The sequence below is a fragment of the Equus caballus genome, chromosome 27 (assembly GCF_041296265.1).
Source record: "Equus caballus isolate H_3958 breed thoroughbred chromosome 27, TB-T2T, whole genome shotgun sequence".
Classification (NCBI taxonomy): Eukaryota; Metazoa; Chordata; class Mammalia; order Perissodactyla; family Equidae; genus Equus; species Equus caballus.
In genome coordinates, this window is record NC_091710.1 from 42,432,313 (window position 1) to 42,456,537 (window position 24,225).

Sequence of the window (24,225 nt, forward strand, 5' to 3'; positions counted from 1 at the left end):
ATGTCCCATGAAAAAGTGAGAATTTATCTTAAAGAAACATTGAGGAGTCAAAATAGTTATTTTTCTCATTTCCAGTATAAACTTAACAGCTGTAGTTTAATTATGTATCAGATGGACATTTCCAGGAACTGTGTTATGATGAGCTGCCGGGGCTCAGCGACTTCCCACTGCTTCTCTCCTCTGAATGTCTTTTCTACACCCCTACGATGGACAGTTCTTATCCACATAGACGGCCAACTTTGTGTTTCTTCTCAAGTGTTAAATATCACTCTGGTTTGAAAAAAGGATCAAAGAGCTATAATTAAAAGAATCCCAAAGATAAAACTTGGCTTACTAATTTTTAATCATTTGTCTTTCAGAACTTATGTTTCATATCAAGAACTTGGCAGGTATGACTTATCAATGATATAATAAACACCACTTTAATATGTATAGTGTTTTTCTTTCATGGGTTTCAAACTGAACTTCTGCCTATTAATTGTTTTGCTTTCAGTATTCCTGAGGGTTAGGTAGGGGAAAGTGTTTTATTATTGCTGTATAACAGATGGTGAAACTCAAGAAGTTTAAGTGACGTACCCATGGCCCACTATTAACAACAAAACAAAACATCTGTGCCCTGGATCTCACCCAATGCCCTTAGTGGTCCACAAGATGTAATGATAGACTCTGGTCCCTAAACTCCCCAAAGTAACTTCCCTCCCCTTTCTGTTTCCATGTCTCATTCCTGCCCATCCTTCAAAGCTCAGCTCACATCCCGCCCCCATGCATCATTTCAAGCACTAATTTGGTTCTTCTAATTCACTCTAAAAATCACATTTTGGGGGGGGGGGGGGGGGCGGCCAGCCTGGTGGTGTAGTGGTTAACTTTGCATGCTCCACTTTGGCAGCCAGGGGTTCACTGGTTCAGATCCTGGGTGCAGACCTACACACCGCTTGTCAAGCCATGCTGTGGCAGGCGTCCCACATATAAAATAGAGGAGGATGGCCACATATGTTAGCTCAGGGCCAGTCTTCCTCAACAAAAAGAAGAGGATTGGCAGCAGATGTTAGCTCAGTGCTAATCTTTCTCAAAGAAAAATTTAAAAAAATAAAACTCCTATTTTTCACATATTCATTCTTTGTCTGGAGTAAGGCAGCAAACTCTATACCTCCTTGAAGAAGTACTTACAACACAGTGTGTTCTCCAAAAAAGGCATCTGATAAATATTTGAATTGCCTGAAGTCTTTCGACCCCTTCTTTTTTTGAGAGAGAAGCATCTTAAACATCATAGAGCTCTATGATTCATTTTTATATTTTATTGCTTCAAATGCTTCAAACTATGGGAAATCTTTGGTAAAAATAAAGACAATAAAATTTTCACGATAACCTCACACAAAGCATTGCACGACAATGTTCTTCAGTACACACGAAATAATACAGGAATGTTCAGAATCCTCAGTGAGGAAATTAACTGTACAATATTCATAGTTCTTCATTTTAAAACAAAACCGTTTTCATAAATATTTAAAATATTTCCTAGGTTCTTATCACATATTAACGTGTATTTCAATCAGCATGTTGAACTTTAAAGTATTTATATTATTATTAAAATAAAAATCAATACTTAACAGAAGTGGTTTTTTTCCTGTTGCCTACGACAGCATCATTTCCTCCCCTAATTCTGCTTACTTCACATAAAACTAAAGGGAGGGAGCTAAAATAAAAATCAATATGGTTCTCAGTCTAGCCCTCTGCGGAAAAGAGGAAAATGTTTCATGTCTATTATTACACAGACATTTCTCTGGTGTTTATTTGTGCAGTCTCAAACTTGACCAGCTTTAAGTTGATCTAAATGAGTTCTCAGCTCAGGACACAATTCAATTAGCAGCAGTTCCATCAGTACCTGAGCCAAAAAAGAAGAAGAAAAAAGGGGGAAAGTGTGTTTTTTTTCTCTAAGGGTTTAACTCAAAATAAATATTCACGTCTAAGAGAAAAGTCTAATTTTAGGTCTGAGATTATTCTCAGTGAACAAGTTACTCTCAAATGAAATTAATACTTATTTCATGTCTGTTAAGCATTATCAAACCATCAATGATATTTGATATTGCTAAATATAATCAGATGACTGGGAAACAGTTTGCTTTGCTGAAATAAGAAAACCAATCGAGTGAAGGGAGACAACTAGTATGAGAGAAGGAACATGCTTCATCCACTGGGGGTACTTTTTTCTTTTCTTTTTTTTTAACCCAAATTGAACAGACAAACAAAAATGAAGCTGAGAAAATGAGCTCAGAGTTACAAGTAATAAGAATGATTAAGAACATAAAGAATTAAAATCTAATGTATTAATTAAACGATTTCTTTATTTTAATGTAGCTCAGTTTGTAACATTTTCTTTATGGTTGCTGCTTTTTTGTGTCTGGTTAGCTATCATTGCTTTTATTCAAGTATTTGTTTAAATCATTTACAAATTCCACCATAAAGTGAATGATGATAATGCTTCTAGTACTATACTCTTGTTAACCAGATTAATGACCCAAATGACAGTGAAAATGTAGGCAGTAGGGAAAATATCAAATCTCTTCTCCTCTTTCCAAAGGAAGTAGTTGCCCAGTGTGTGCCACCTGGGGTTTCAGCCTTTCTCAGTTCTCATAAGGAGGAAATCAGGGGCCTCAGCTACTCCTGGGTTCTCACCCTGTTCTCTTCCTGCCTAAGTCAGGATGCATCCAGGTACAGGCTCCCCATATGGGTAAACTTGGCAGGACAGTATTTAACTCCTGAGGAGCAGGCAGGATTTTAGGAAGGATATGTTCAGGATATTTGGGAGGTTATCTGGACATTCCTACAACTCATTCTTCAAATGCTTTCTTAGCAATAAAGCTGATATTTTACTTTTCATCTCCCCGAATCTCTCAATTAGTTCAAAACTCGGGAGTGAGGAGGAATTCCATGCATTGATTAGTGCTTTGAAATTCCAAAGTGCTATCTTCTGCTAACATATGAAAGACAATCCGATGATGTCAAAAAATAAATCATGTTGAATGATGCAAAGAAAAAAAAAAAGAATTAAAATCTACCCTGATATGGGGACAGAAATGTACAACTGGAGAAACAGTTAACCCTCTGGTAGGCTGTAAATTACTCACGTATATCAGATGCTTATTGGCTCTGGTTTCTTGCAGTGCATTGAATATTTTTATTATACCATGACGAGCATTTTGCTGTCCAACAAGGCTCTGAAGCGCATCTGAAAAATGAAGTTTATATTCCATGCTGTTATTGATAAAGTGCACTATGCACAGATAGTCAGTGAAGGAGCTATTCCATGATACATACACAATCGATATCAGCACCGAGCCATGAGGAACATGAATGATCAGCTCTTTCAAATGTTTAAAGAGAAAATAAGTTTATTTACAATTTTTCAAGGCAAGGCATTTTCAAATGCAAGGCATTTTTACAAACTACAATTTTAACACAGCGCTACCCAATTAAAAATTAAGGCTCAATGGGGCTGGCCCCGTGGCTGAGTCGTTAAGTTTGCGCGCTCTGCTGCAGGCGGCCCAGTGTTTCGTTGGTTCGAATCCTGGGTGCAGACATGGCACTGCTCATCAAACCACACTGAGGCAGCGTCCCACATGCCACATCTAGAAGGACCCACAACGACGAATATACAACTATGTACTGGGGGGCTTAGGGGAGAAAAAGGAAAAAAATAAAATCTTTAAAAAAAAAAAAAAAAATTAAGGCTCAAAATAGTGTTCCTTAGCAGGATTTTCAAAGCACAAATTTTATCTGTTTTAAAACATCTTTCTAGTTAAGAGAAAGTATTATAACCAGGATTGTTCTTATTAAGATTCTCAGTATAATTTCTTAGCAAAGGACAAGATACGATTTCAAAGAAAAAAAAAACAGTGCTCATTTTTTTCATTGTAAATAATGTTTCCTGAGGGATATAAATGAAAGATGCCTTAATAAGGTTAACGCTGCCTTTTGATCTCTGTGCTTTGCAGGATCGGAACCCAGGCCTCACCTGGAATGTTTTCGAGCAGTTTCTGCTGGGCTCTCTGTTTTGTTTCCTGACTTTGTTCTTTGCTTCTGATTGTGGTCGGTGGTGCCAATCTCCCATTCGGCCAAAAAGCATCCCGGAAAACACTGATGTAGTAAACCAACATTTGCTCACTGAAAATCCAGTTCACTGTGTCCCGGATTTGTCTTTTAAGAGAAAAATATTTCTTGGATGAGGTTTTTTAAAAATTTTATGCTCTATTCTCAAAAGGCATTTATCAATGGGTAGGTTAAGATACAGCCTGATCTAAATGTTTGATGAATAAACCAGAAATTGGATTTTTAAACTCTGGCTCTACAAGTCATTTTTTATTTGCTAAGACTGGATGACCATGCATTCCTGGAGCTCACAGTCTCACGGGTACTGACTTCTCCAAAGGTTCGCCCATGCGCATCTTTCAATCTGCAAAACGGGAACTGAGAGGGGACGGCTGATGTGCTTGAAGCTTGCAACCATGCTTAACCATGCACAGTACTTAATATACTAATTTCTCCATGAAGAGGTATAAACTGAAAACATAAATCCATTTAAAGACTGTTGAAAGTGGTCTGGAAAAGCCCCCTGAGCTCCTGAAGTCTTGGGGAAGAACCAAGCTTTTTCGCTAGCTGTCTCTTGGTGTTGCTATGGCAGATAGCGCTGGGCAGTGTTCCGACCCAGGGCAGACCCCTCACATGCTCATGGGCATGGGAAAACAGGGAGCTCCTTTCACCATAAAGTGAAGGACTCTCAACGATACACTGCTCTCTCATTTCACATTTCCATGGGGATGAAAAATTGGGCAGACATCTGACTTGCACAATTATAAATAAATGGCTTTTATCTGGTTACTCAAGTCTTCCACACTACACTATTTCATTAGTCATTAGTCAAATTCTAACCAATTACAGGATTTCCGCTGTCAAGACACAAGTAAACACGTTCAAAGAGCCCAAAATCTCTGCTGAAAGGGGAAAAGAATCATCTTAGACTCTTAGTGCCAGAAAGACCTGAAATTTCAAACTCAATTCATGAATAATAAATCAAAAAGCTCTTTAAGAACCTGACTTGCCAACCAGATTTTTAAAGGGACAACGTACGGTTTTCAGAAATGGTATCTGAAATCGATGTTTTAAGCCGAGTACTTTGCACACAGAAATCAGTCACTATTGAAGTCTAAACTTTCCTGTGAGTCAAAACTATGCTAATTCTGTTTGTAACTGCATGTCTCCTAGGATACTTCCCTGTGTTGCTTAGAACTGTGCAATTCCTCTCTAGACCAAATAAAATAATTTTACTGATTTAATGGGACTTCTGCTTTTAAGAGAGAACCTGCTGACCTGCCCAAGAAAAATCTACATAAAAATGTGGACGTCTTGTTTTTTCTGTACTCTTGCTTTGAGTTACTCCCTGGCACTCCATGAAGAAATTAAGAAAATTTCCATTTGCAACTTAAATTAGGTAAGTGACTCTTACCAAAGGCCATCACCTAAGCATTTTCTATTAATTTAGGCCTGACTTTCTATTAGCCAAAACCGTAGGAAGCTTTTGAAGCGATTCTGGTATGTGAAATTATAGTTGGTACAAGGCAAGAGGCACATATTGTGCTGCTGCTTAATTTTATGATGTGTCATCATCTGCTAAAGGCAAAAATAGCAAAGGGCCAGGTGCTCCATAATGTCTCTACCTGATCAAAAGCCTGTTGAAATGAACAGCCTGAAAATTCTCTACGTGATGCCCCTCCTCCAGCCCCATGAAAATAACTGCCAAATGTATTCACCACACACAAACCACAGCTGCTCATTTTATAATTAAGGGCCAATATCATAAATAGGAGCAAGAAAAGTATGCATGATTTGCTGAACCTGAAAAGGAAAATAAATGAGCGAGTCTGGAGTGCTGAGAAAAACAGGACCATTTTGGCAGTTTCTTTATCCAAGGCCTTGTCAATACTAAGGTTAAGAAGTTTGCCTTAAACTGAAACTGTAAGTTAAACTGGCCATTTTTCTGATCAAAATAAAAGCCTATGATACTAAGTCAACAAACAAGCCACTAACACCATTTTTAAAAAAAACCTTAGAAATAAATAGAAGTAAACTTTCGTTTATGACCATAAGGGAAATATAGTCTATTTGCAAATGAATAAAAAGATAGTATGTTCTTTATGTTCCCATCAAAATTGATAAGATTTATATGATTAAACTATATATTAATCTTGTACATATGTTTGACAACTAAATCTTTCAGAAAAAGGTGATAATTTCATGTTAAGACATATTTTGCTGTATCAACAAGTGATTCTTTCCCTCATTTTTAGCAGGTGATTCACATTTTTATTGTGCAGGAATATCATAATGTTGCTCTCTTGAAGAATACTGGGTATAGAGTTGAACTTTTATGTATTTCGATAATGTAATATAGTTTAGAATGTACATATGGCTTCTAATATTGTTATATGATACACACGCCCCTGAGGGATACTCAGATATTAACTAACAAGAGGAATTACTATTTTGTTACCTCAACTCTAAAAAAATATATGGTTTGCATTTTCCGCCAAAGAAATACCTGTCATTTGATGCTCATCCTACTTTCATTGTGGCTGACAGTCTAAGCCTTAAAGTGCTTCCCACCATCTGACATAGAAACATTGTACCCAAGAAACTCAAACCGGTCATCATGATCAAGAGACAACTTTACAGAACAGAATCTCGTGACCCCTGTCAGCCAGATGACAGAGGTGGTTCAAGCTCTTATCATCTAGTTCACCAAGCATTCTGTGGGAGAAGTTCTTTCAGAAATCTGCTTCCTTATCCAATCTTAGAATCATATCAGAAGTAAGAGAATATAAAATACCTTTACTTAGAGAGCTCACTGGCTACTACACCACAAGGAGATGTCACTATTAAGGCAAACGCCAAGGGCATAAATTCAAATATGAATTTCAGGCAACTCACTTGTTGATGGTTCTTCCAAAAGTGACCTGAACAAGAGCAATTAATGTTCTTCTCACCCATTTAAACACTAAAATATAAATAAGAGGAAAAGTATTATCACAGGACATCACAATTATGACATTTTCATAGCTGCACAAAGCATAAATCTTACCACTTAACTCAATCAGAGGCCTGAGACCAAGTCAGGGCTATCATATCTGCAGAATTTGGGTCCAAGTTAGCAAACTTCTGCGCAGGAAAATTCCTCTAAGCTTTCATTTTCTCCTTAGCAATTGCTAAGATGAAACCTAAGAGTTTTTATAGCTTTTCAATGCCTAAACAACAGCTGAGCTAGCAAGTGGAAATAATACTTTACTTCATATGTCCCTGGGCTACTGCGAACATATCTGTTTTTCACTAACAGACAGTACAATTCCCATTTCAGATTTCTATCTGTCTTGTTGAACCCAATTTTCTAACACACTGCTCTGAATGAGAAACACCTGTAGAGAGATGTTGACAAATATTTTGAAATATTAATGAACTGATGGGTCTAGCTGCTCCCATGTCAACAGTAGTTTGTAGATCATCTCGTACTCTCCTATGTTTTACGCCTTTAGGGGAAGAAAGGTAAACTGCGCAGAGCCAGGATCCTGAGTGTGACGTGAATTGAGCACTCTTCTGGGCCACTCTCCAGAGCAGCTGGGCACAATCACTTTCTCTGAGCCTCAGTTTCCTCATCTGGAAAAGGGCAGTATTAATGTGCTTTTTTTTTTTTTTTTTTTGGCTCTGAGGGTCTTGTCACTATTTAGTGCAAAAGAGCACTGCGAAGGGTTCCACAGATCTAAACTTTTATTATGAACACGGAGACAGATTTTTGCAAGTATAGACCATGAATATAAATCAAAAGAAGGCAAAGAAACGCTGTGAAGATATTTCAGGTCCACAAATTAGAACCTAAACCGAATTTCCCATTTATATATTTACCTCCTTTCAATAAAATGTTTATTAGCTACTGACCCATGAGGAAATGAGGAACTCAAAGTTTGCTATAATGGAGGCAAGAGTTCAGGGCTCCTGCACCAGTAAGAAAATCTAAAAGGAGCAAATTCACAAACAGCTCTCTACAGGGAAGACACACAAACAGACATCAACAATGAACACAGTCTCGGTACTTGACTTTAAAACATTCTATGGTCTTTTTTAACGTTTTAAATGTATCTAAATGTCCCGTTAAAGTAGTGTTAATCCTTCAAGTAAGAGTCAAGTCTTGGAATCAGAACAACGCCTCAAACGTGTCGTAAATTTTTGATGGGATTCAGAGCACGCCGTCAGCAGGCAGACGTGTTCATTTGGGGCTGGTGTTCAGGCTGAAGGCAGCATGTCTGTCAGTGTCAATAACTTCACTCTGCCTTTCTAGGACAGGAGAGGAAGCTCCCCCTCAGAGGGTCTGAGGGCACGTGCAACTCTAGGAAGAATGCCCGGCAGCCAAGTGACTGCTTATAAATTTTTAAAAAGGCTATATTACTGGTTCCATTTTGGATAGTAAACCAGACCAGGAACCAAAAATGGCTCTGCTACAGTCCTCTCCCATCGGTGCTGCGCCCTTACTCTATGCTTTTTCCTACCCTTCCCCGTCCCCACCCCCATAAGAAAAAGCCCCATTACTCCAGAGACTCATTCGCTCAAAGCCGCAGAGGCAGCTGCAGCAACGCTAGGATTTTGCTGATGGCAAATACATCACATCTCATTATAAACGACGCTCTATTTCTTCCCCTCTGAAATGTCACTAGCACAACCAAACATGCTTCTGAGCAGGCATATGAGGGAGGATGTGCACGCTGCAAGACGGGATTTGGAGCCCTACTCCTGCCCGGACTGGCTCTGACGCATCCGCACGTCTCAAGCTCTTTGTATCGCAAAGAACACACTGACAAAAGGCTGAGACGGTGCTTCCTTATTTTTACCAACTTTATGCGAAATTGGCAGGCTTCACGATTTAATGGGCCAGACTTCAATGAGGAAGAGTTGGACTTTGGGTGGAGTACTAATTTCCTGCCCACAGAACCAAGTTAAACATTAGTATGCATCCTGAGGACTAGTTTTTCTGCCTCCATTGAACCACGTTAAACATCAGCATATATCTTCAACTGTCTAAAATATGGAACAGCTATAGCTGTTTCATCTGAAAGGATCTTTAATATTTGGATGATATTCCATCATATGGGTATTTTTTACATAATTTATCCCCCATCTGAAGTTTAGGTTAGTTCCAACTTTTCATTATTGAAATTATGCTAAAATGAACATCCTTATATATAAATCTCTGCCTGTAGTTTAGAATTTAATTGTGTGTACTGCTTGATGTGAATTACATCTTTGAAACTCTTATGTTGTAAATTCAGTGAAGGAGGAATCTGCATCTGATATATTTTTGTTTCCCCTACAGGGTTTTATCTAAAACATATGCTCCCCAAATGTGTGCTGATTGATATTATATATTATTTTAGCTTAGGGGAAGAAAAAGTTCAATGACCAAAGATAATTAATTTTAGCATTTAAAATTTTCCTGTCTATTCATTCATCAGTGCATCCATCCAGGCATTTTATTGATCATCTACTATGGATCAGACATTGTAGGTGATACTGAGGATTAAAAGACCTTATAAGACATGCTCAAGTTTATAATAGTACTTGAAGTTTTTTCATCTGTTAATAATTCTGCAGGTGACATGTTAATGGATATATAAATAAGAAGGGATGCACAGCCCCATTTCCTATAAAACCAACTCCCAGCCTACCTTCTTCATCCCAAGGGAAGAGATGCTAATCTGAGTGGAACCCAGGACGCTCACAGGGCAACATTCTACCAGTTGCTGGCAGTGCCTTGCAAACCCTTGCTCCTCTCATTTGCTTCCTCTGCTAGGGGGTTAGATGTGCCTTTAGGTACCTGCCGCACCTCTACCTAGTACTGAGGCTCTGGTATACTGGTCTCACGATGTAGAGTGTTGGGGGCCTGTGGAAGGTGTGAGTGCTATATGGGACTCAAGACTGAGCCAAGCAGTACAATTTGACCTCACGCCAAAGTACCGCTTTGGGGAAGACTTGTGCGGGTCTTAACAGATACAGTATTTTGATCTTCTTTTTGCTCTTGTTTCTTCTAAGTACATCTCTCTCAAGAACTACTAGGGTAGGGGGCTGGCCCCGTGGCCGAGTGGTTAAGTTCGCGCACTCCGCTGCAGGCAGCCCAGTGTTTCGTCGGTTCGAATCCTGGGCGCGGACATGGCACTGCTCTTCAGACCATGCTGAGGCAGCGTCCCACATGCCACAACTAGAGGAACCCACAACGAAGAATACACAACTATGTACCGGGGGGCTTTGGGGAGAAAAAGGAAAAAATAAAATCTTTAAAAAAAAAAAAAAAAAAAAAAGAACTACTAGGGTAGGACTTCTCAACCTCAGCACTACTGTCATTCTGGGCAAGATAACTCTTTGCTGTGAGGGGCTGTCCTGTGCACTGCTGGGTGTCTGGCAGCATCCCTGGCCTTCACCCACAAGATGCCAGTAGCACCATCCCCCAAGCTGTGACAACCAAAAATGTTTCCAGACATGGCCAAATGTCCCCTGGGGGCAAAATCCCCCCACCCCTCCACTGACAACACTCCTCTATGGGAAGAAAGGTAGTTGAAAAGTTAGGGTAAGGCACTCCTGCATCCCCGGCCATAATCCTATCTTAACAGCACCACAACCTCACCTTCAGCAACAGGGCTCTTCCTCTGCTCTGCAAAATTATTTTTTGCATACCTTTTGGTGGTAAAGCAATGCGGCTATGCTAAGTCACATAAAAAGAAATTCAAAGCACTCTATCTTCCTGCATTCAGAGGAAAACGGTGCAGGGTGACTCGGGTCTCTAAGTTCCATAAGCACACAGATGATTTTGTCTTAAGGTTGTAACCTCGGCTCCTACCATGGTATCTGGTGGGCTCTTAAACGTATTTCCTGAATGAATGAATGGAAATTCACGTTTGATTCAGGAATAAAGGGATATTAAATGTGTGTGTGTGCACCACTTACCCAGCAAATACCACTAAGTAATAACAAAGAGGCTTGCTTACTTCCGCGAAGTTCGAAAATCTCCCCGATCAACATGAAACATGGCTCAGCCAAGGCGTCCTTCCTTCCATCCATATCATCACCATAATCTGAGAGGTCACTGTCCTCCTCTGTCTCCTCCTGGAGGCACAGAAAAGTCATAGGAAGCAGATCATTTATGCAAGAAAGTTGGTAAAGTTATTGTCCTTTTTCGAGTGTAAATTCCAAACCATGTACTCATATTTCAACCTTACATAACCCTTCCACTTTCCTACATGCAGAAATTAATGTATTTTCAAGAAAGAGGGCCAAATGTATCTAACCTCAGGGAAAAGCTTGATCCTAAAGCCTTATTCAAGGTTTAAAATCATTTTGAAAACCTCTGCCGCTGTATGAATCAGGAGTGAGTTAGCAGAGAACAAAATAGTTTTCTCACCATTTTGAGTTTTTAAAGTTGGATGATTCTGAATTCACTGTTCTTTTTTAAACATGTATATTTTAAAGTAATTTAGTTATTTTTAAAGCTCTGATGCAAGCTTTTATTCTGTACTTCAGCGTGCCTCATTTTCTGATCTGCATTATCGGCAAGTTTCAGTTCAAAACCCATTATACGCCAGGCACCAGGCTAGTGCAGGTGCATGTGACATGGATCCAGACTTTCAGTGGCCCATAGCTCTCTGGGGAGACTGACACATATGCACACAGCTGTTTCTATAAGCAGACGAAGTGCCGTCAGAGGGACAAACACCGGCAGTGGAAGGGCAGCTGGGAGAGTTCATTCTAATGTCTGCAGCGAGGTAGACAGCTAGAGAGGCCGAAGTTGTGGGACCAAGCAGAGGACTAATGACAGGACTCTGGGGGGACAGGATGAGCAGAGGAAAGGACTGAGAAGTCACAGAGACAAGAGGAGTTCCCTTAAACTTCACAGCTTTACAAGAAGTCCAGCAACATGAAATGCTGCAAAGAGGCTGCAGAAGGTGAAGACGGAGAGGAAGCCACCAGATTTGGCCACTGGCACCACCTTCAGAGAATAATTCATGGAGGGACTGGCCATAACACAAATTCCAAGGGGTTCAGGAATAAACGGGAGGTAATGGAGGTAAGCTGGCCAAGCAGAGCCAGACGTTACATGCACAGCCATGAAGGAAAGAAGAGGGAGAGATGTTTGGGAGGGAAGCGTGTTTACGCACAGATCTGAACCCTGGTGTGGGTATGCTCTATAGTACACACTGACTTCTCCTCCTAGCTCAGAAGGCAGTAAAACAGCAGGCTCCTTTCCAGCATCAGGTCCTCTGTCCAAACTCATTAAAGCAATCCCGGTGAAGAGGCAGTGGCGTTTGGCAATGAACTAAGGAGATGCCAAATTCTGGAAGTGACCTTGTGCAATTTGCTGGAGAGTCAAACAAGGGGCTTTGGTGGCCTAAATATAAGTTAGGAGCTTAGTCTGAGGGGAAGCCTGAGGTCCAGAATATAAGATCCCAAACGTCTGCAGTCTCTATTCTTTCCTTTACCCATACATTATCTCCGTTAAATTCATCTTGCTTCAAAATATTCCATGGCTTTCCATTCCCTGAGAATAAAGTCTATACTCCTCAGCCCAGCATGACCTTGCCCCCCTCCTCCTCCTCTTTGCCTCATCTTCCATTAACCCAATATAGAACCCGTCCCCTCGAGTCCAGTGACCTGCTGACTGTTCTGCAAACACACCTTCCTCTCCCAAACCTTCAGTCTTAGCTCCAACTCCTCCATAATGACAGTCTCATCCCCAAGGACTGGCTATCCACTTTCAGTGGAAGAAGTCCTATAGAACTTCCCATCCACGTTTCCCTTACCCACCTTTTGTCATTAATCTTTTCATTTCCTTTTTTTTAAATTGATGTCTGTGTTTTATCACTGGTTAAATAGCTTCCCCTCCTCCATTTTTTTTGAGGAAGATTGGCCCTGAGCTAACATCTATTGCCAATCTTCCTCTTTTTCTGTTTTCTCCACAAAGCCCCAGTGCATAGTTGTACATCCTAGTTATAAGTCCTTCTAGTTCTTCTATGTGGGATGCTGCCACAGCATGGCTTGATGAGCAGGGCTAGGCGTGCACCCAGGATCTGAACCAGTGAACCCCAGGCCACCAAAGCGGAGTATGCGAACTTAACCACTACATCACTGGGCCAGCCCCAATCTTTTCATTTCTGTATCTTAATTCTTCCGAGTGGCTTGTAGGGGAGCACAAGCAGGTGTCCCCAAATACAACAGTGATCATAACTGAACATGGATGAATTTGTTTTCTCCCGATTAGCAGCAAGCTTTCAACAAATAACTGTTATTCAAACAGCCTTCAAAAAGACATTCATTTAAACATGCTACCAACATGGTACAACTTTTAGACAGCTCACCTCTTGATGGGAGAAGAAGTCACGAGGAAGTCTCTCCAAAAATGAGGACAATGAAAAAGTGGGTTTTTTCCCCTGCACATCAATAACCTTGAGGTAGTCAGGAGAAGGGCTCAAAAAGGCATAAAGTGCTTCACTCTGACACAGTCTTTCATCCGAAAGCAGATTCTGTGGAAGGAAGAGGATTAATCACTCCTATACAGGAATACATCCATGTTGCGAGAAGCTACCACAAGTGGAGACAGACAAGGCAGAACTGACTGCATTGGGGGATTTACTTACATCATAATTCTGAACCTAAAACCACTTCCCTTTCCCCATGAAAGAAAACACATTAGATCAGTTCTCAATGATCCGAGTGGCAAGTGATCCTCTCTAGGTTAACAGGAGTGTCCTAACCATTCTGCTTGTGGGAGATACTGTGCAGACAAGAGAACTCACTCCAGTTTGCACTGCTCAGTGCAACACAAAACTCTCCCTTTGCACACAGCTTACAGATCCTGGGACCACTGCCTTTGAAAGTCAACTTAACTTTCCCTCATTTGTGTCTGAACAACTTACGTACTTGCACATTACACAAGGATACGCCTAATCCACCCCTTATGGCTATGTTCAGACTTCATGCAACAGCTGAAAAAAGAACTTTGAGTTGTCACATGGTGGCCCTGCCTGCCAGGCAATAGTTTTATTTCATTGTGCGGCCATCTTCCAAGCCGTGCTTGTTTGTGTAATTACCTGTTTCTACTGGCCCTTCCCCTGGAAATTTCCTCAAGTTCTTTATGTACTTATCTGGCCTTAGGAGAGAGGAAAAGAGGATACAAATCAAGTCTGTTTATGTATAAGCAAGGGCTACAGTAAGACAGTAAAATTAACAATGTGACCACGAGAAGGTTTAAATGTCTACTATTAAAAGATACAGGAGTAGGAATAAATAAAACAGTGGGAAATAAGGTGTAACCCCCTTGGGGGAGATGGAACACTGGGGAGCAGACTGTGCGTCTGATGACAGAAACTGGGGTGGTGGAAGAGGTTAAGTTCTAGTCCCAGAGGAGCTGGGCCATGCTGTTCACATTATATCTGTTCAGACAAAGGTTGACATCTGATAAACCCTATGGCCTTCCCTAGGATAAGCACCTCTGAGCACGCCCAATGCTTCCACACTCGGGCCGGGGCAGCCAAGCAGCTCCACCAGCTTTCCAGCGGCTGTAGCTTCACGTATCCTGCAGAAGATTGGCCTGAAGATGGACAGGTTCTACCTTACATGGGGGGAAGGAGATTAAGGCGGATGGGCAGGTGGGGTCACTACTGCCTTCCCTGGCCCCTGAGCCCAATAAACAGGCCTTTATTCCTTGTTGAGAGTAGTAATGTTCAGTTGTGTGTGAGGGTAGATTAGGATGAGTGAGACAGTCTTCCCCAACTTGATTTCCTTTAGCTAATCTACGTTCCAACATTATTCTATAAAATAGTAGGAAATGATAACTAACCTTAATACAATCAATATAAATAAGGAAATGATTAAGGGTGTTAAGTCTTTGGCCTAGGTTATATTCCATGATGAAGGAAAATAACCAAATTAAATTATGTGTGAAAAGTCAGAAATGTTCTCAAAGATTATGTCTGTAGGGCAAGGCATCAGTGGGATTTTATAGTCTTTAAACTCTGAGAATGGAATCCCATTCCCAACTCCTTCCCTGCAAACTCTTCAAGCGCGTTATTCTGTTCTATGAAGACCTAAGATGAGTGTTCAGTGGATGATGGAGGAAGGTGCAAAGCATCCCGAGCAGAGTGCACACCACGTGCACACCCAGAAGTGGGAGAGAGCCAGAAGTGGGGAAATCGCTGGAGTAGGTGGTATGTATATGTGAGGATCCAAGAAGACGGCATGCAGGAATGAAGTAAGATATAAACGATGGCATGGCCAAGAATGATTAGCCAGATTATTGAATATCTGTATTATGAGTATGCTTCCAGAGGGAACCACATGTCATATATGAACATCCAAGTAAACATACACTCAGTGGAATTCCTTTTTCTGGGAGGTTCTGTGGACCTAACAATATCTGCCTTTCAGACGAAACTTTCTGCATCTTGCTTTTCCTGTTTGTGGTTGGGGGGATAATATAGTCTGCTGTGTAACCCACCTAAAAATACTGAACAGTTAGTTAGCATTTTCAAATAAAGTCTTTGAGGAAATGAAAAGCTATTTAAACCAGTATTTTCTGACTTAAGATCCTCTTGATTAAAAGATAAATGGCCACTGTGTCATCTGGCTTAGCTGCAGCTTATTCCTGCCCTCAGCCAGGCCCACACCACCCATCGGCAGTGCGCCAGAGTGCACGCTTCTCTTGGTGCAATGGCAGCACTCACTAAACCGTGTACCTCACCAACAGTCCACTAAGGGCACAGAGGACCCCTCTCCGCATCCCGGAAAGTGCAGGAACAAGGGCAGTCTCTGCAGCATGTCAGGAAAGGCGGCTGCAGGGCTGGGAAGACCAAGCAAACTGAGACCCTCCCCAACCACAGAGGCTGGAGGGAAACCGCAGAGTCAGCTGGGAGGTTCCAAAGCTATACGTCCCGGGGCTTACCAATCCTGGATTCTGAATAATACACATTCATTTCACAAAAAGGATCTTTAACTCATCTGAACAATTTAATCAGGTACCATCCTTGAGTGGGTTTAATATTTCCTAGACATTCTGAATCAGCAACAAAATGGTAGTATTTCAGGTTTAAATACTCTCCAATAAGAGCATCTGAACATTAATGATTCTCTACCCCTGCCCTGCCATAATTAAACTCAGAAAATTTGTCTAAGGTGCAGTTATTTTATTTCCAGATATATATATGTATATTTGTTTACATACATATATGTTTACACATGATACATATGCTTATATACACACATATACATATAAAGAGAGAGAGCGAGAAAGAGAAAGATGAATACATGAGAGAAAGAGATTAACACTTTCAAGGCAACTCTGGCTTAAATGTATCTATTTTAACTATGATCCATCCTTCTGATTCAATGATTATGTTTTAACATAGCTTTTACTAAGAATTTGGCAACATCCATTATTTAAAATCTCAGGACTTCTAGTTACTACTGCAGAGGCAAAAAGTGTCTTAGAAGGCAAAGTTCCACGTCTCTGAGAATTAAAAGGACCTTGGGATCCACGGTTTGAGTAACTTAACTATACTCTGAATATAGAGAGCCCAGCTAAGGAAAAACTGGGGCAGCTGGCCCGGTGACACAGCGGTTAAGTGCGCACGTTCCGCTTTGGCGGCCCAGGGTTCGCCGGTTTGGATCCCGGGTGTGGACCTACACACTGCTTGTCAGGCCATGCTGTGGCAGGCGCCCCACATATAAAGTAGAGGAAGTTGGGCATGGATGGTAGCTCAGGGCCAGTCCTCCTCAGCAAAAAAGAGGAGGATTGGCAGCAAATGTTAGCTCAGGGCTAATCTTCCTCAAAAGAAAAAAAAAAAAAAACACTGGGGACAGCCTTATTCTCTAAAAACAGACTGAAGGAAAACAAAGGGTCTAGAGGAAATTTAGAGAATATCTTTAGGACCCCGGAGCAGGAAAAGATTTCTTAACAAGCACAAAAGGCATAAATTGATAAATTGGACTAAATTAAAATTGAGAACTTCTGTTCATTAAGAGAAATCATTGAGAGAGTGAGAAGGCAATGCACAGAAAGGGAGAAGATATTTGCAACACATGGTCTAACAAGGCTCAAATCCAGAACACACATAGACTCCTACAGAGCAACACGGGAAAGACAGACAATGGGACTGAGAAGTAGACAAAGACGACGACTTTAACGTCATAAAATAAACTATCCAATTGGCCAGTTCACAGTATGACGGGTGCTCAACTTCATTAGTTGTCAGGGAGATGCAAATTAAAACCACAATAAGCTACCAGGACACGCCCATGAGAATGGCTGAGCGCTGGTGAGGATGTAGAACAATTAGAACCCTTACACACTGCTGGTGAGAGTGTAAAAAGTGCTACCACCACTGTGAAAAACTGGAAAACCCAAATCCCTAGGTATTACCCAACACAGAGTCACCAAAAGGCAAGCACAAGAAGTTTATAGAGGCTCTCTTCCTAATTGCCTCAAACTGGAAACTACCCAAATGCTCAACAATGGCAGGACTGGAATCTATGCACTCATGCAAGAAAAAACCTAAACAATGAAAACGGATGATCTACAATGAAAACTGCACTCACGAGGGAGAATCTCATGAATATGATGCTGAGTGAAAGAAGTCAGATGCAAAGGAGTGCACGCTGTATGATTCCATTTATATGAAGCTCAAGGACAATGTCGCTATCTGTGCTGTGAGAAGCCAGCACCGCGGTTCCCTCTCGGGGAGAGCAGTGACGGAAGGAAGCTGGAGGGGCTGGCAATGTTCTGTGTCTTGGGCTGGGTGCCAGTTACAAGGGCGTGTTTGGTTTGTGAAAATGGAGAAAGCTGTACACGTATCATCTGCATTTTCAGTATGTATGGTATACTTCAATTACCCAAAAGAAAAAAAAATCAAAGATATTTTGAGGATTTGGCCTGGCCTTGAGAATAGGAAGCAAACAAGCAAGCTCTTAGAATGACGACTATTTAACCCAAAACAGCTAACGACTCCTCTCATATCCAAAACTTGTCACTCACTCACCTGTAAAAACTTGTTTAATTGGTTCTTTGACTTTTCCATAAACTTTTGATCTATAGATTTGAAAGGCAGCTTGCTCAGAGAAGGCAACTGGACTTTTTTTAAAGAAGGGAAACACTGGAGGGGAAGAAAATTAAATGTTAGTATCTTGAAATTACATTTTAATCTTAAAAAAAGATTTGAGAATTTTAACCAGAACAAACCAAGTTATCTTCTTCTTGTACTCATTCCTCTGAGATTTCAGACCTTGGAAACCTATGTGTTCTAATGAGGCTCGAGGAATCTGGAGGAATGGGACAAAAAAAGCTCAAGCTCATCCCTACACCCATGAATGCCTGGAAGCCGGGAAATCCTGAAGCCACGCTGGGAAGATGGATTTGCACAACATGCGTGTAGCACAACATGTTAGGTATAGACACCTGGCTCACAGGAAGAAGGTTTTCTATTAAAAGGTGTTTTGTTTACAACATCTCTGTAAAAAGTTATCAAAGTTGACAAAAGAAGACAATGGAAAGAGAATCATTTGGGTTGTACCTTTAATACTGCCTTTCAATGTCAAACTGCAAAATGTAAATATATTAATAATAATAAAATATACTAATAAATAATAGCAGACTTCCCGTTGTAGATTAAGTCCTACATTCTGCCAGACACTGCTAGAAGCTTGGCATGCGTAACAGCCCTAAGCATTCGGAATTATCATCATTCCTATGTTACATATGAGACGATCGAGGATCAGGATTAAAACCCAGATCCACCCGACCATAAAGTCTGTGTTCTTAATGCCAATTCCCACAGGACTCTGCCGGTCTGCCCCTCAGACACTAAGAGGGCAGTGGGTTCCAAAAGCTCCACACTCTGCCCTCACTGCCAAACCCTGGCCGTCAGGAAGGCACTGGGGCCATCTGAAAATGCTTAATGAAATCAACTGGCATTGACGAGTAAGTGAGCACAGAGTCTGCCTGCCACAGCTTTTACTCCTGTTGCCATCATCACGGTCACAGTAGGCCCCGCCAGCCTGGCCATAGCGAGGGACAGTATGTCACAAGTCACTTGTGACAAGTTCATGTAAATGCTTCGGGTGGTGGAAACGGAAAAACTGGCCTTTCCTAGACAGCCACTAAAGCACGAGTACAATGACATCCGCCCAAGAAGGATTTTTAATTATGGTTCAAATGCAGGGTGAAATTTTAGAGAACTGCAACAGCCAGTGAGAGCTGGAAGGGAAAATTAAAATCACCAGGGACCTGAAAAGGTGATTCCTGTCACAGCTGTTAACAGGAAGGGTTCTTTCAGAAAATGAAAATTCACACGATAGGAAACAGCAAGGGTAAGAGAAGAACCCATCCATTAGGCCACAGATGAGGAAAGGTGACAATGAGACGAAAGGACATGGAAGTTTATTAGGTTTGTTTCTTCCAACACTTGAGTGTCATGGTTTTTGGTTTTCGAAGTACATTTTATTTTCAACATAGATTTTATTTCAAAATCCCCCCTAAATTCCTCTTCCTTCTGTTTTTATCAGCAACTGGATTGATACTAACCTTTGGCTTCACAATGGTTTATCACAGAGCAACTGATGCATTTTCCTGCGTTGTTAATTTTACTCAATAATTTTGGGGAAAATTTATTCTTAAATTAAGATAAATATTTGCTTTCCACACTGCTAGGGTGAACACAGTCCATTTGAGAAACGTTGTAGTACGACCTTAAGCTTTGGCCACCATTGGTTTTAAAAGCAGTTGAAGAAGTAATAGAGTTCAGAAGTTAGTGATTAAAAGGGTTAAAAAAAAATCACCCTATCAGAAAAGGTGAAAGGAAACAGATATATTTCATTTGCAAAAGAGGGGTCTGAGAGGTGACCATAGGGTTTACCAGTATCCGTTCACTCTGAGCAAGAGAAACATGGACCTAAGTGAAAACAGAAATGATTGAAGAATTTTTTTGATTGCTGGGGGAAAAGGCAATTACCTCCCATAGGAGGAGAGTTAGGAAGATGCAATTCCCGAGGAAAGTGGAAGAATACTGAATTGAAAGTGAGATGACCTGGATTCTAATCCTGGTTTGGCAACTATGTATACATCCTATAATAAGTCAATTAAATTCTCTGGGATCAGTTTCCCTCACCTAGCAAATACAAGAATTAACCTAGATTAGTGGCTTTCTAACATTTTTAACTAAACTCACAGTAGGAAATACATTACACTGCAACCCACACACATATGCACATATCTGTATCTATATACATAACATACCCTCACCTATAAAACTGAAAGGTTTATGAAACAATGTTCGTTACTACTTCTAATAATAACAACAACACAATAATGTTTATTACGTGCCACACATTCTACTAAATGCTCTGTATGCACTTATTCTCTTAATTCACACAACTCCGTGAGATAGGTGTGGTGGGTGCTATCAATATCTGCATTTCATTGATGAGAAAAAAAAGGCACAGAAAGACAGAGTGACAAGTCCCAGGTCAGACAGCTCATGAGAACTCAAGCCAGGATCTAAACCTGAACAGTCTGGCTCCAGACTCTGTGCTTTCAACCATGACACTGTGTTGAGTCCTTTAATTTTCGTGATAAAATCCAATACATTCTATTCTCTTTCTACTGCTGCAACCCATAACTGATTTCACTACGCACTAATGGGTCACAACCGGCAGCTTCGAAACCACTGGCCCTACACGATCCCTAGCTTTCCTCTAGCTCTGGGCTTCTGTGGCAATCCACAGCAGAGATCAGACCATTATCTGTCCTGAGGATTTAGACTAGACTAGACAGTAGGATCTATGAGCAGATTTCTAAATGTCAGGCTGAAAATGCCACTCTGCCAGTATCAACAGCAAAGGAGAAAAATTAAACAGTTTTCTTATGCGTAAAAATTGAGATGAGCTCTTAAATCTCTTCTTGCTCGGTAATTCCGAATCTTGTGTTCACGAGCGTTCATACCTCACTAAGTTTCCGGTGTAAATTCTGAAACTCACTGAGCCTTCTGGGGACTGTCCAGTTCTTGGTCTCCACTCCTCCAACTTCTTGTAAGCTCACCAGGACAAAGTAACAAGGCATTTGCTCACCATTCTCTTCTGTAACCTTGGGGGGAAAAAAAACAAAAACAACAACCATGGTGAGATGTGGCAGGCAAGATTTTTAATGTCCCCAAGATCTCCCTCTCCCTGGTGTTCACACCCTGCATAATCCCCGGGACTGTGAATATCATGGTTGCTATTTCGACAATTAGCTTGTGTTATACGGTACAGTTGACCTTAACCTAGGGAGATGATCTGGATGGGCCTAACCTCACCACACGAGCGCTTTAGAGCAGAGAGATTTCTCTGGCTAGCAGCAGAAGAGCAAGTCAGAAAGTCTGGAAGCACAAGGAGGACTTGATGTGTTGTGGTAGCTTAAAGATGAAGAAGATCTGGAAAGGATCTGAGGGTACTTCTAAGAACAACCCCCAGCCGTCAGCAAGAGAACAGAGACCTCAGTTCCACAACCAAAAGGAAGTGAATTCTGCCAATAAGCTGAATGCACCTGGAAGTGGATTTTTCCCCAGTCTCTAGACAAGAACTCCATCTGGCGAACATCTTGATTTCAGCCTTGTGATACGGTGAGCAGACAACCCAGTCATAAGCACTGGACTTTTCATCTACAGAATTGTGAGCTAATAAATGAGTATTGTTTTAAGCCATGAAACTTGTGGTAATTCGTTATACAGCAAAAGAAAACTAACATAGCAAACTTAACGTGCTAACTGTTGTTTCCTCAAAAAACCAATTAACAGCAAGTAAACAGGTGTGAGATACACCAAAACCTCTCAGAAAAGGATGAGGGCCTCCTCAGTTTAATTTCAAGATTCAACAAACCACGATTTCTATTTTCATGAAATTTTACATCAGGAAACAATTTCCTCTCCCTCTCAACTTAGATAATTCATCAACACATACACACACACCATCACAATTCAGAATAGGCCGGTATTATTCTTAACATACATAAGAGAAGAAACAAAAAGAAAATGCATTGAATTTAAGGCTTGAAGTAGTATCATAAATCCAATTAGAGAGAAAGAGTCAATAAGAAAGGCAGAGGAAAGAGACACAAGACTTACTGGGCACACAGTGAGCCCTGTGAGGCAGGACTATTATCCATCTGTAAGGTTGGGTGAAGTGGAGGCCGAGACAGGGTCACTGGACTGTCTGAGGATCACACATGTAGTAAAGGGGTCACCAGTATCAGAACTCAGGAGGGTGTGGCACGATGGAAACACACCTTCCACACATTCCCGTGTGACTGCTTCGTGAACTGTGGCAGTCAGGTGAGCCCTCTGTGTCCATTTCCATCACCTTTTCAGTGACCAAGGTGCCAGAGGCAAGCTCTGAGTAACAACTGATTACCAGGCAAGGTGCCTTGTGAGGGTTTTTCCTCCTGCTCTCCCTCAGTGTTTGCCTTTGGAAGATAATTTTAATAAACTGAAATGTCAGAGCAGCTCCAGGCAAAACCAAAGAGGCGACAGAATGTGTGTTCTTTCCCTCCTCTACGACCTTCTGACGTTACATACACCTGAGCCTACCCGCTTCCTAGACTTCCAACCTAAAGATAACTCCATCCACCACTATCAAGAGCTTCTGTGTGGTACGCCAAGGCTGAGTGCAACCCTCCCTGACCCCTGCCCTCCGCCTCCCCTCAGAGTAGGCACATTGCCCTGCAGCTTACCTTAGGGGGAATGACAACAAGTGCCAAAGACACATGAGGGTGCTTGCTTCAGCTCTCGTGTGATGTGTGTGCTTTCAGGAGACACGCATGGAGTTCTCATGAGAACGTTCTCTCATGGAGAACGTACTTTGTCTCACTATCTAATCTAGAAGTGAATTTATGACTGTGAATTTTAAACCCTCCCCTGAGTTAAGCGTCAAGCTACTGGGTTGATTGGAAAGGCAGGGATGAACAAAGACAGGCCCTTGCAAATCTAAGGAGTATCTGACAAGCCTTTTGAAACAACGATACGGCAAAACACGAACCCTACCTCGCTCAGGATCTTGTTATTAGTGTACCATATGGTGGACCCGTCTTTTATCTCGAGGTTTCCACATGGCTGATAGCAGAGCAGGCGGGAAGGAAGGCGTCATTCACGCTAACCAAGCAAAAGCCTATAAGCATCCTTCCTTTCAATGAAATTATTTTTACAGACAAAAGAAAAGGGATGCAGAATATTCTGAACACTATTACTCCATATTCCTCAGAGAACAGCAAAATATTTTCTAATTCAAAGGAAAAAATATTCATTATTAAAGATCTCGGAGCTACCAACTCTTGAGCAAATGAAGTTGGCAGGATGGAACGATCAGAAACACCACTTACATTTTTAATTTTCATCTCCAAATTTCAAGTAGTGCTTTCCATCTTATTTCAACCCTCAATGGAAAAATAAATTGGTAATTCAAGGACATTTAATTGTTCCGATCTGAAAGTTGCTTACAATTCCAGGGAACAAGGACAGCTTTCTGTCTGAAGTGGAGTGAGATAACATCTATACCAGGCAACCTAGAAAGCTCCCAGTCATGGGTGAACCAGAGTGAAAATATGGGGGAGGCAGGTAAGAGAGATGCAGTCTGAAAAACAAATGTAAGTTTTCTATCCTTGACCTTAATTCTCCAGGACAAAATCTTGCCTTATAAAGTCGAACTGTTAAAATTGAGAAGAAAAGCAGTCAAACCTACCTCTCCACTAGTGATGGAAGCTTTCCACATGCCGAGGTTCTCACACCACCAATCCGTTCTTGCCATGTGCAGTTGCAGGTCTGTGCGTTCTTTCTCTATTAGAATTATTTCCTCCTTCAACTTGGAAACAATCTGCCTCAGGGAAAACATCCTGGGAGTTATGAAACTATTTAAAATGCCACGCAAGGCAGCAAAGTAGCAAGAAACAAAATTAACACACAAAAATCAGGTATGTGTCTATACATTAACAATGGACAACCCAAAAAGGAAATTAAGAAAACGATTCCATTTATAATAGCATAAAAAATACTTAAGAATTAACTTAAGCAAGGAGGTGAAAGACTTCTACAATGAAAACTACAAAACATTGAAGAAATTAAAGAAGAC

General features: G+C 41.1%; 2 protein-coding genes across 12 annotated transcripts in view; one reads left to right on the forward strand and one right to left on the reverse strand.

Moving 5' to 3' along the window:
- The window catches only part of LRP2BP (LRP2 binding protein), a 42,007-nt gene extending 37,673 nt beyond the window's left edge, over positions 1–4,334 (forward strand). For 5 of the 8 annotated variants that reach the window (XR_011433312.1, XR_011433311.1, XR_011433310.1 and 2 more), the window contains 2 exons: positions 360–389; positions 3,993–4,334. The gene's annotated coding sequence lies outside the window, so the exon portion shown is untranslated. The remainder of the gene's footprint in view (positions 1–359; positions 390–3,992) is intronic. The other 3 variants (XM_070253166.1, XM_070253169.1, XM_001490937.5) reach the window with 1 other exon arrangement.
- Positions 1–24,225, reverse strand: part of SNX25 (sorting nexin 25) — a 165,387-nt gene that overhangs the window by 29,214 nt on the left and 111,948 nt on the right. For 2 of the 4 annotated variants that reach the window (XM_070253161.1, XM_023630938.2), the window contains 9 exons: positions 23,839–23,970; positions 21,071–21,211; positions 18,114–18,227; positions 13,440–13,604; positions 11,076–11,193; positions 6,982–7,048; positions 4,013–4,194; positions 3,126–3,226; positions 1,281–1,882 (listed from right to left, as the gene is read on the reverse strand). In XM_070253161.1, coding sequence (XP_070109262.1) covers positions 1,802–1,882; positions 3,126–3,226; positions 4,013–4,194; positions 6,982–7,048; positions 11,076–11,193; positions 13,440–13,604; positions 18,114–18,227; positions 21,071–21,211; positions 23,839–23,970 — 1,101 coding nt within the window. In that variant the 3' untranslated portion in view covers positions 1,281–1,801. Of the gene's footprint in view, positions 1–1,280; positions 1,883–3,125; positions 3,227–4,012; positions 4,195–6,981; positions 7,049–11,075; positions 11,194–13,439; positions 13,605–18,113; positions 18,228–21,070; positions 21,212–23,838; positions 23,971–24,225 lie in introns of those variants that run through there. The other 2 variants (XM_023630939.2, XM_023630937.2) reach the window with 1 other exon arrangement.